Source organism: Pseudopodoces humilis, chromosome 1, assembly GCF_049639895.1.
Source record: "Pseudopodoces humilis isolate 2021_Gansu_Grassland_sample_001 chromosome 1, ASM4963989v1, whole genome shotgun sequence".
NCBI lineage: Eukaryota > Metazoa > Chordata > Aves > Passeriformes > Paridae > Pseudopodoces > Pseudopodoces humilis.
Window position 1 is genome coordinate 133,898,693 of NC_142200.1, and position 13,433 is coordinate 133,912,125.

The 13,433-nt window shown below is 35.7% G+C and overlaps 1 protein-coding gene across 1 annotated transcript in view; it reads right to left on the reverse strand.

Moving 5' to 3' along the window:
- DNAJC1 (DnaJ heat shock protein family (Hsp40) member C1) overlaps positions 1–13,433 on the reverse strand; it is a 109,165-nt gene that overhangs the window by 37,404 nt on the left and 58,328 nt on the right. Inside the window, exon 8 of the mRNA XM_005519112.2 lies at positions 4,631–4,797. Coding sequence (XP_005519169.1) covers positions 4,631–4,797 — 167 coding nt within the window. The remainder of the gene's footprint in view (positions 1–4,630; positions 4,798–13,433) is intronic.

Sequence of the window (13,433 nt, forward strand, 5' to 3'; positions counted from 1 at the left end):
CAAACTGCTTGCTTAAGAAATTAACATTTTTTAAAAGCCTGGAAACTGTATTCAGGTAATCCGTCATATGACATCCAATTAGAACAAGCACCACATTATTTGCTACTAAAGAAAAAGCATACTCAAATTTCAAAGCAGCACAGATGTGGGAAGATCCAAGGCAGAAGAGAGCAGGTGGCAGGCTAGCTGGCAATTACAAAACGTACAAGGTTATAAAATCAGTAAGACTTAATTGTCAAATCTATAAATTTTAAGCTAACAAAATAGTAATTTAACATTTGTATAGAATTTTGCCTTTTAATGTTAGAAAGTAGAGAGAGCTCTTCTATACATTTAAAGTTATATCGCTGTTCCACAGCCAGCTTTCAAATAAAACCTTCATGATTTAAAAAGCTCACTCAGTTATCAATATTTTGTATCTGAAACACAGTGCTTTGATGGCCCAGGCTGAGAAAAACGAAAGCACAAAAGGCATTTTAACCAGAAGAGAGTTCAGCACCAGAATGATCAGAGTCTACAGTTTAATAATTAAGAAAAAAATGGTAACTACAATGTTTCCAGCATCTGCAATAAACTGTGTAAAAACAATACTTATGTATACTTATGTATACTTTTATTTCACAGTACTTTTAATAATCCTAATTAAAAAGGTTAACAGTATATCAAATGCAAAAGATGTATGCTAAGTTTTCTATGCTCTGTGCACAAAAATAGTTTTTACTACTCCTGCTTTAGTAAAATCAAGCCAGGTGCTCCTGCAATATCAAAATCACCCAAATGCCAAGAAGTGCCTCAGGATAACATGAAAAACAAAAATAATGAGAAACATCATGTTCTATCCATACATCTGGTCCAGCTGGAAGGGATCAGGCACTGTCTGTCTTTCTCCACCTTTATCTCCTCTTTACAGAGCAAGCAAATATCAAAAGGTCAAAAGTATTCACCAGTCATTGAGACAGAACTTGGAACTCTTTCTTCAAAGATGAATGAGTCAAATAATGATATGAAATGGAGATTCCAGTAGAGATGATGAGGAATCTGTAAACCAAAAGGAATTATAATCCTGGTCCCACTGAAGACAATGATAAATCTCCCAATGATTTCTTAAGGGCCAAGATTTTCATGCAACAATATTCTTCACATAAGCAATGAACTCTCATGAAAACAACATGTGTTACAAATCACATAAAATCAAATCAGAACAAAGAGTATGAGGGAAATCCCACTGAGAGAAATGATTCATCAATAGCATGATTCCAGAAACAGTGAATACAGATATTCTTGCATGAATATTTGCAGAAATGACTGAATAACATCAGATGTAACAAAATATTTCCTCTAATAAGTTCCTTTTCTTCCTTCCATCTACACATAATAGGATTATCAACGGGGAGGTTAAAAAGAGTTAAATGGCTACTAACTGATGCAATAGTGGCTTAACAACATATTCAGGCTACAAAATACTACATCTCAAAGGAAGTCCATTCCCTCTAAATTTCCATTAATTACTAATAAGCATGCATAGAACAAGTTTTCCAGTCACCTTTTAGTGAGATACAGAAAAAAAAAGACAGAAACTTGAGCTAAGTAAATTAAGATCTCAACCTATAAGATCTTGCAGATCTTCTCCTTTTTAGAAAGGGAGCACAAACATTCAGTGATAAAAATAATCATCAAAATAAACTTTTTCTTTGCTTGTTTTGCTTTGAAGAGTTTTGTTGATCAGCATGAGAAGAAGCTTTTAGCAATTCCTCCCAGGTTCTTAGTCATATGCAGTTTGCATGAATAGTATAGCCAGCACTATACAAATATGCAATTTAGTCCTACGTAAGTGTATATAGCAAAATCCTCTTTGCTATATTCTAGATAGCAAAAAAACCCCTTCTCTAGAGTCCCATTACTTCATTTCCATGCTCTCAAATACAACTGAGTCAGCTCACATGATTTCCAACAGATCGAGTTCAAGAACAGAACAGATGGAAAGGTTTCATAAATGATACAGGTAACATGCTCTTGGGATGTGCCTCCACCTACATGTGTTCCCAAATCAGAATTTAAGCATTCTGGCTGCAAAGCAAATTGAGTATTTCTTTCTCACTGAATTTATGGAAGGCAGTAAGCCATAATAAATTATTATAATTTCACCTAAAACAAAACTGGAATGGACTGGAAAAGCATTGTATCCTGTTATTTCCACACAGCCTCCTTTTTTTGTGTTAAAATTCCAACTATTTAACCTTCCCTCATAAATATGATTTTCTAAATTCATTTTTACTGTTGACCTAGTCTTTCTGTTAAGTATTCTTTTTCTATTTTTTTCTTTCAATTACAACAATTAAAACTATACTAAAAGGTACTAAAACTACCTCACTGTTCTACGATACTGGTATTATCTATCTCCCAATAGCTTTCTTTCTTTCATTATTTCATTTCATTTTCAGTTCTAACTAAGGAGTAACAACATGGCAAGACTAGCTCTTTATGGCTTTAAGCTGAGCAAATTCTCAAACTTGGGCAGAAGAATAATTTTACAATGCTATAAGCATATTTTCATCCAGCTACGTAACCTTATGGAAAAAAAAGGGAAAGCATTCCTCTTTCTCCTTCCCTTGGTAGACCATTTTACAATGCCTAAGAAGGAAGCAGTTTTCTACAGCCTGTTCTTTATCTAGTCAGTACTTAGATCCCATGGAAGCAGTAACCAAAAAGAAACAATCCCAAGGAAAAAAAGAACTCAAATATTAAAAAAGAATGAATCAAGCTAAGAACTGAACGTAATCTAATTTTTCTATCTAATTAGGCACTTCACACAGTACAGCATTTCCAAATTGTAGGCACCTCTAAAGTACAAATATGAACAGGGCAGAGCAGTTGATGAACAATATTAAATTACCGTAATCATCTACACTTGGGATGCCAATAGCAGGGAAAGCAACTCCACTTCTTTTTTTCCTGTAAGGATGACAAGGTAATTTACTACTTTGTCAAGCTACTTTGATGTTGGCTGGTACACAGTCCACTTCCCTGAGCTACCACAGAAGACAAGGGAAAAAAGCTAACAGGCTTCCTTATGAGTGAAGAATGACAATCCCAAGAAAAGGTCTGATGGCAAAATGATTTATGACAGAGTATCTTTTTCCTAAAGGAAATAGAACTGAGAGGTGGATGTTATACACCGCTTGGATTCCCATCTGTGCAAGAGGCAGAAGAGGGATGCTGACGCAGTTCACATCTATGATGTGATGAAAAATATGTATTTCTAAAATGGAAAATGTGTCAAATGACAGTTAGGAACAATTCACTTGTGGTACAACCATTTTCCCAGTGAGCTTATTACAAATTGTATGACACAGCCCTTCTCCTGTTAGATACAAATGGCTCCTATAGGCTCTTAGAGCCAGTGACATATATTCTCTATTTCTTTGTGCAGTTTATGAATCTGTTTCCCTCCACAACTATATTAAATGTTGATGTTGCACTGTGATAACACATCAGCTGTCAAGCATAGGAGGCACAACTCATCACAGTTTGTTCAGGTCAAACACTTTACCCAAACAGCATACCTACAAACTACCTGGTTGTCCCTAAAAGGTTAATCCCTTTTGTAACAGAATATGATTTTAAAAATACACTAATTTATCAAAGCAATGAGACGCAATACTGAACATCCAGATGGAAGCGTAGAAAACCAAGTTAGTTTTCTTGAGGACATTTGGAAGGATGGACCTACAACTAGTTCTCCTATCAGTGTCTCTGGGGACACAACTTCTATATATTTTGTGAGGAGGTGTGAATTTATAGATGCAATAGGCCCAGTCTTATTCCATTTCCATTGCCATGGAAATTCAAAGACAGACTCAATTTCTGTCAGAGGCAAAGATGCGTTTGAGGATCTACATGATCAAGCATGCAACCAACCCAGCTTCACTTCAAATACACCCTTCCAAGGAAGGTAGATTTTCAAGACAGCAGACTAATTTACAATGCTTATTCTCAGTTCCAACATGAAAATGATACATTTTCAAACTAGTATGATTTAATAAAATTTACCAGAACAAAATTATACTAACTGCCACTAAGAACCCTTATCTCTGAATAGAAAGAACTTTAACAATAGGCTTAAATTGAATTGTTAGAACTGTTCCATGCACCAGGTAAAATGCAAAGTACGTAATCAGTTCTATAATCAAAAGATAAAACCTCTGCATATTACAAGAGAAGGTTTCTTCTTTTTCCTTTGCTGTTAATAGAGAAGAATCTATTCTTGCAGGCAAAATGTTATTAACTGCAATTAAGAGAAAGAACCAAGCCTCATACAACTTGACAGCATTATGTTCTACTAATTTCTAGTGAACATGAATAGTATTTATATTAGAAACCATAGAGAACTTTCATATGGCTTAATCAATGACATCCTATTATAACAACATTTCAGCATAATTACACAAATTACATTGAGCATTAATATATTTTTTCTGTTTCTTTTTTATCTCTGCCAGACAATACTTCTCTACACTTCAATGGTACATGAATATTGTGGTGGTATACACACAATATTCTGTTTTCCTGAGAGGCAAGCAAATGAATCAACATTTAAAATATATAACAACATGAAATATTTTGAACCCACCTTCTTTTTCTGGGTTCTGTTCCTGCCTCCCAGCCAATCATCCATCTGTTCCTCAATCTCTTCAATTGAAGCTCCATGATCATAAGATGGTACATACACACTTGATTCCAGAGCTGTGTATACAGGGAATTCTAATTTTGGTTTCTTGACTTTAGGCTTCTTCTCTTCTATACGAAAGCAAAAAAGAAGAAAAAGTAATGCTACTAGTACTGTAGGCATGTATAAATTCAGAAGCAGGTTTAGCTCTTCAATTCTTAATTCTATCTTAAAATTTCCATTGAAAGTGGCTTCAATTTTTTTGTTAAAAAGAGAATCGGTGTTTTGCATAATAATTTTATTTTTATTAGAAGTAAATAACAATGCACTCACTTAGCCCCTCTTCTATCTGAACTATGCCTGAAAGGGCCAGATGAGTTAGCTCTTGTTACTGCTATACCACCTGGCAAAGAAGATTAGTACAGGCAAAAGCACAGGAGCTGTTAAAGGATTTTGAAGTCCAGCTAGCTTCAGAGAAATTGGCAAAGGTATAAAGGTGAATTCTAGACAATTCTGTATTACTTTATGGTCAGCTATGCTAAGTAGAAGCTTCTGAGTCAACAGATGGCTTCTCTATTTTCAGATTTCTCCAACCACAAATAGCTCTCTTCTAGCACTTACACATTTAGGAAGATTTAAATGTTGGACTTAATTTCTAACACTGACTACTGTTTTCTGCTCTCTCTAGCCTTCAAATGGTATTGAATGGGAACAGCAAACTCATGAGAAGGGAAGGAAGAACCTCAATAACCTAAGCCCCAGCATTTAAAAATGCATCCACTATATAAGATGATCTCAAAAGTAAGATTTAAAACAGACAATTGATAGAACTTTAGGCAAGACAAGAAGGTGAGAAGCAGAAAAAAATCTTTAACACTCAGAAAGCATCCAGAAACCTCAGGTGTGCCCAGTGGGACTCTTCTTTTTTTTCGTTTTCAAAATATGCTGTAATCACAATGGCTAAATGCTCGTAAACTCAAAGAGCTGATCTAATATTCCACTGCAACCAAGAGGGAAGTTCTACACTTGACTCCACCTTTTCACTCTCCACTGCATATCTTTGTGCTGCTTTGACTATTGTGTTTCTACTATCATCCAATCACTCAGCAAATTACTACTTCAATTTACTAAGCAAGTAGAAAACTACTCTTTGTACTCAAACAGAAAAAAATACAAGTCATTTAAAGGTGGTGGGCAAGGAGAAGAAGAACCACACTTGTCTGATCAGTTTATCAGCCTTTGCAACCACACCCTAATACTTCAGGGAAGAAAAATCTGTTTTTCATGGAAACCTTTAAGAAATTCCTAAAGAGGACAGAGGATTGTTCCCTACAGACTCTTAAGAAGAACTTATTTTCCTAAAAGTGTACGTGCAGAAACAGCACTGTGAAAACACTGCAGATTTGACAAACCCTAGGAACTGAGTATTTAAGAAAACAATAAAGGGGTAGAGAACTGTTTCAAGTCCAAAATGAACAGAAAAGTCAAACAGATCTTGAAAGTTAACAGGATGACTAATGAGCTTTTAAACTTTTCATTGTTCAGAGTTTCACTGTATGTTGTTCAGAGACTTGGTTTTGTAAAGAATAATCTTTAACTTTACTGGTCAAATTTCAATAAATGAAATATTAAGTTAAAATTTGTGTTTGGATTTTTTTTAGCATCCTTCTGTAGGGGTGTGTAGAAAATATAATGAAATGATAGATACTCCTCAAAATTAAGTGAAAATCCAGAAGTGTAATACCAGCATTTGTCTCACTATGCAAATATTAGTAAAGACAGCACAGGCACAATTTTTTTGGGTCTATTTCAAAAGGTAAATTTTATAATCAAATCACATATATTAAATATTACCTCATTTTACTCCAAAATTGCCATGTATAACAGCTTCTAGATTCCCTTAAGATTTGTATGGGTAAATAACAATACCAGCTCTTTATTGCAAACACTGTTGCTGGCAAAAATATTCTAGGAAGTTGACTTCAATGACAATTTTCACCACCTTATTTTAATCCCTCAAAATAATCAAGCAGACTGTGTGTGTTCCCTTGGAATTACTTAACATGACTTCCCACGACAGTTTGCTTTTCCTGTATCTTGCACCCCATCAGCTACTGCTTATTAATTTTCCCTCTCAAAATATGCAAATAGTTAAAGCCTGAATGCTTCTAACCAACATTTAAAAATGAAGAGCATAGACTAAAACAGGTCCTCTAGGCTCTTGCTGTAGTTTTGGAAGTAATACTGTAACTATTTCCAGAGGACACTGTGCTCCACTTTAAAATGAGGTATCAAAGACAGTATCTAGGCTTTCTTCAGGCAGTTAAGTGACAGAGGAAGACCTAACATAGATAAGACACCCTGTTGTTTGTTGACTATCAAAGGAATGAGAAATCCCACCTAGAGAAGATGGCTGTACAACCTCAAACAAGCACTCAACCAGAATTAAAAAAATCTTATCTCTACTGTCTCCCATGCATATACAAAAAGATGAAGGAGTTCAGTGTATCTCTTGATACCACAATGGCTGTCATATTGAATTTTAAAAAAATAAACAGAATTGAAGTCACAGCACCTTTGACATAGGGCTCCCAATAACACATCAAGAACAGTTTCACCTCAGAATTTTCAAAACCACTTTTTAGAACATGAAAGCACATAAAAGCAGTTTAATGGTAACATCTTAAAGGATTTTAGACAGAGGAAGTTCAGAAGTTATGTTTAGTGATATGAAGCCTCAGCTTAAGGCAGCCATGCACTGGTGCTCTTTCAGGTGAATATGGAGAAAGCAAAACAGACCACTGGAACTATTTCACCCAAACAACAGAAGTCCACAGGAGATACTCAGGAAGAAAACCTATCTCTTTCACTTTATCTTTTCACTATCAGCAATTCAACTGGCAGCCTAAAAGACACTTCCGACCTTACCAGGCACTTTGCCCTGAAGAGAATATGGATCAGGTTTTCCAAAATAAATAGAAATAAATAAAAATACTAGATGATGCCCTAGATAGCTGAATCCTGTATCTGCTAAGGCTTGACAGACAGCCAGGAAGTTGGTGCAGCTGCCCACCACCATGACCTAAAGTAAGGATGTGTTTGATCATGCTGACAGTGACAACTGCAGCTGTGATTCAGTTTTGAAACAGAAATGTTCCCTTAATATTTAGTGAAATTTTCTAATGGTGCTGGTTTTTAGGCCATCCAATATAACAGAACAGGCTTTAAAAAGACATTTTTCTCCTACAGGCTCAGATATTGTTTTAATATTGTTACACACAAACCTAACTAAAATGCAGGAAAAACATAGAGAAAAGATTTCCTAGGTTCCTCTCAGTTCAGAGATAGTGATCTCAGTGTCTGCTGGAGACACAGTCAGACCATAGTGGGCACCAATATCCAGCAAACCTCCACTATAACCAGAGTTATTGGCACTCGTACAACTAAACACAGAGGAGAGAAAACAAACTTGATAATACAGAGCCTGATTTCAACAAGGTAAATTAAAAGCTTACTCTCATTACTATTTTCTGTGAAGATTATGTACTTTAATTGCCGAACTATAGCGTAGTAACATTTTGGTCTATTAAACAGAATTTAAAAAAACAAATGGAATTTGGTTTTTTGTGTATATGGAATCCAAGATCATAAGCACAGTGGAAATTGTTTGATATATCTACCAGTCCAATGACAACTGATCAGTATTTTACATGACTCATAATGTTAGAGTTTTTTAGAGAGTTCTAGTCCTTTTCAGCAGAAGGAATTTTGTTTTATCATTTCCTGAATTCATACTGCAAAAATACTGATTTTCTATAAATATTTTCCACCTTTAGAACTATCAATTTCTTTACCTGAAGAAAAAAATTGACTGTGTATTTAACAACTTAAGAGTTAAAAGAGAGAGAGATGCAGCTATGTCCCCTGTTTGAACAGCATGTAAACACACCTATCACTGGGATGCGCAGACTTTACAAATAACAATTAGCTCACTCCCCTAAAGTACAAAATTTTAGGTTTCTAAAGGTCTCCAATAGTACTCTTCTTCTGGCTACACATTTTACTTGTTTATGGTGCTATGATCTAGGTTTTGAAGTCTGATGAATTACTTGCACATAATCAGACACACTGAACTTCCTCGTTAGTTCTTCCACCTTGTTACTACATTAGTTTTATCATTACCAGAATTAATAGGAGCTAGCTAATGGTTATTTGCTTTAAGATACATCAGGTGTCAGATAAGGAATCAGCTGGACTTTATGGATCAAGTGCCATGTAATAAAACAGTGATGCTTTTTCCATAACAAGTATCAAAGGTCCTGCATTTTAAAGTTTTCAGAAAAATTTATATTGACTTGACATGATAGCTGATCGAAACACAAAGAACTCAGAGAATTTTTCCACAAAAGAAACCAACAATTGCTTCATAGAGGAAGAAATAAAACCAAAACTAAGCAGTGAACTTCTGCAAAGAAATTTTGACCCATCAAGTTGTAGTTCTCTCTCTCTGCAGGGCTTCTAAGCTTTAGGAATGAACAAGAATTCACAGAAAAGACAGTGATACCTTGAAAAATCAAAGGGACAAAATGCCTGATATCTCATGCATCAGTGTGCAAGAAATATGACCACACAAAAACGTTGACAACAAACACCTTTTTGCCAAATCGGTATGATACCACACTGAGATCTCTTTTTTCAACACAGTTCACTTACCTATGTAATTATGAAAGACAACCAAAGCATTTGTAGCATGAAAATTTGTTGAAAACACAAGATAAAAATTCACTTACAAGTACATTAACACAGTCAGACAGACCACAAAGAACCCAGAAGTCTGGAAAAAACTTGTACTAAGGTTTTGAGAGTCTATTAAAAAATGGAGTAAATGACATTCAATATCAATGCAAATACAGGGCAAATACACATATGCTTAAAAAAAGCACACATTTCTATATTCAAAGTCAATGGGATTATTATATGAATATATCAAGAATTAGAGACAGATATATTCATCTTCTCTACTGGGATGTACAAGCTAGTTAATTTTTGAGCAAACTGACTAAAGACATGCTCAGGGATGAATGCATCCTCAGCTACAAAAAACTTCTCACAAGCTACATCTTTTGATGACTTTAATCTTTTTTTCTCAAGATCTACCCTTCCCAAACTTTCCAATTCTCCCAAAATACAAAAGGGTTAGAAACAAGCCTCCAATATTTGAGTGCTAATTTGCCTTCCAATAAACATATAATGAAGCATGCATGCCTCTCAAACAAGCCTCATGCACTATATTTTTGCAGATTATTTTCTACGAAGTCTAAAGCAAGTTTTATGGGAAGAGGTATCATACAAGCCTAGTTGAAACAACTGGAAAAAATACACAAGCTTGAAAGTTCAAAATTCTTCCAGCAGGCCTGCCAAAACAATCAGTGAAATGGATGATACATAGTTTGCCATAATTAAGCTTCAGCGGCAACAATTAAGAGATCAGAACATTCACACCCACACCAACCAAAAAAGCGTGCATAGCATAAATTAATTTTCTCTGAACCTGCCTGTCAGGAAATCATTACTGAGCAGCCATGTCAACAGTGCATTATGGCAGAGATTAATACTGAACACAATTACCCAATATATTTATCAATTATTTGGAAGTAAAAGAAAAGTAACCTTCAGTGTACTGCTGGATCCCATAAATTTGGTCCAAATGGTTTACAGTGAAGAGGAAAGCACAAGAAGAAGTAGGAACATGGTAGTCCGGGATCAATCAAATTGAAAGCATTTTTGAAAATTGCACAGTTAAGGGTCTTATGCCACATCTGCACTTAGAAGGGACTTTGAGCAAGGAACCTTTGATATTAGGGTTTGCAGTTATGGTGGACAAGCAATCTGAAGTGAGCTATCAGAGCAATGGGAACTAATGTAACCTGTGATTCTGTAATAACCACAGAAGAAATGTGATTTTATAATCAGAAGATGACGAACTTTAGAACATTATATACAAACCCAGGGCCCAATACTTCTAGATACATTGCAAAACTAAGTCAAGTACAGAAGAACCACAAAAATTAAGGGCTCAAGAAAGGCTTTATATTAAGAAAACCTGAATACAAATAAATTTTTTTTAGTCACAGACATGCTAAAAATGAACAACTGAAAGCTAAACCTGGAGAAATTCATACTGAAATTAGGATATAACTATATAATAGCAAAATTAATTATCTGAACAAACCATGAAGAACAGAAGGCATCTCAAGGTTTACTGATCAGTGTTGTATCTTGAGTAACAAGGAAGTGTAAAGCTGAAGTGCACCACTGGTACAAGTCAAACAAGACAAGTCAGAAGAATCAGTATTTTTCACTGATTTTCACCTGTAGGAGTCTGAAATAAACCTGTTATACTAAAGGACCTAATGATGTCTCCTATCCCTAGGTTACATGAAGCAATATAAAAAGCTACCCAAGCAGCATGCTGTATTCCAAGATGTCAGGAAAGGGCAATCAACCAAGCCCAACCAAACCTGATCAAATGTATTAAAGGTTTCCCTACAGCTCTGGGTGTTTGAAGGCAGGCACTTGGATAAGAGTGCTGTAAGATCCTACGGAGAGACATAAATACCACATCATAAAAGCCCGACACAGAAAGGCAGCTCATCAAGCAACCATAGGGCTCATAATTTCATACTTCAGTTAAAGCTTGAATGATGGGGTACAGAAAAAGCACAAAAACCCACATACTATTAGGTTTCTACATAGGTTTATAACTAGAAACTTTTAAAAGAGTTTCTTACCATAGATTGTTTCAGATGCCTTGTACCTCATGGCAGGAATTCTGGGTTTACAATGCAAATATATTTTGTAATTGGAATGCCAGTGAAGAGTTCACCTGCAATACTCAGCAGGCACCATTTTTTAAAAAAAGGCATATTTTAAAAATAAATATAAGTTTTCATTCTGAATGTCAGGGAAAACAAACTAAGAAGAATGGAAAGTAAGAGAACTGCCAAGGCTAAGTAAAAACAAAGAAAAACAGATTCCCCCAAAATGGACATCATTGAAAGAAGCACTCCATGTAAAAACAGCTTGAGAGCTGCTAGAATTTGTCCTGGTAACTACTCAAACCTTACAATTTAAATTTAAAAACTGAGTGATCTGTCCTGATTGTGTGCCTATGTCATCTTAGTTTAATAATGCCTATTCAGTGCAGCTAATACCTACTGTACTTTATATCCTATGACTACGAAGAACAGGGCTATCCATTGTGAAAGAACCATTTCCTGATGCAGGGATCACACACGTGACACAGCAGGAGAGGGAGAAGTTGGAAGAAAGTTTATTAATTAAAGCACTTCCATTTAAAAATAAAACTTGGTGTTCTTACATCTAAATGTGAAAAATGCATCAGAAAATGTAACGTAAACCATTTCTACCTTTCTACCTAAAATACACACCTCTCTGTAATTCTTATAAAACCGTATTTCCTAGAAACCTAAGACTGTATTGTAAGTTGCTCTATTTTTGTAAAGTAAAAAGTTGCTGTATTTTATTAAGGTAGTAATGACATAGGTAGTTTTGGATGGATTGAGAAGTGCTGCAAAAGTGCCACAAAAAGAAATCACAACTGCATAATATTGACTTACCAAGAAATTATTTTTTCACACTCCTTCCCAAAAATAGAACTTTAATTACATCTCAATACTGTCCTCTCTTTCCTGTTTAGCAAACCATATTTTCCTCCTCCAGTACCATACTCAGTAGGGTAAACTACTACCTGGTTTTAGTTCAAGCTGCCTACAGAATACAGAATACTGCACAGTTTCAGCAGGAAAACAGACAGACAAGGGGGCAAACTAGCAATTAGGGCATGAAAAAACAATCACTATAAAACAGTTATTGCTAATCAGCATGAGATATATTTACTCAATTAAATAGATGGAACCTTTATTATGACCTTGCATCCCAGGGATAGTGTCTAAAATTAAGAAGAATGGGGGCAAACAAAATTTACAACCTTTCTATGCTAATTGTGACATGACAATGCAGAGCAACATAACGAAATAAGCAAATTTAGCAGATGCTTTGCATGCAAGCTTCAGGAAAAAATTATATATATATATATTTTTTTTTTGCCTACAGTAACATGGATGCATCTCTTGTCCCTCTCTCGGGAGTCTTACTTATCAGAAAAAAAAGGTAACTGACAGCTCATTCTGCTGCCCATCTATAGCACTGTTATGGCTGACCAAACAATTCCATGCCAAATCTCACACTCTGCTAATTACAGGTGATGATTCTCAATCCTCCTTCCTCCCTGCCAGCAAGCCTACAAGGGGAGGGCAGGATGCCAGCCAGAGACTGGTGAGGACTGGCCCCTGCTCACATGAGTGACACTGGGTCACCTGGCAGACATGGGAGTCACGCCAAGGTGCACCCAGCAGTGACAGGGGACAGGGTGGTGCTTCTGTGAGAGGTCAGGGGTGACCTGGAAGGCCAAACTCCCCAATTTTGTACCTCTCAGGGGTGTGCACTGCTGCTGGAGATAACAACAAAAAAAGTTACTCTCACAACACACCTGGCAGTGGTGAAATACTTAGAAGTTCACACATGGCCTTTCGGTGACACACATGAATGTGCACACTATGATTTTAATAACTATAATTTCATTTGCACTTCTGTTTTCAAAAACTAGTCCTTTTAAAACAGTAGTTCACAGATTTCAATGAGGAATGCATGCCAGCAATTTTGAACAATGGTAACACATTACTAT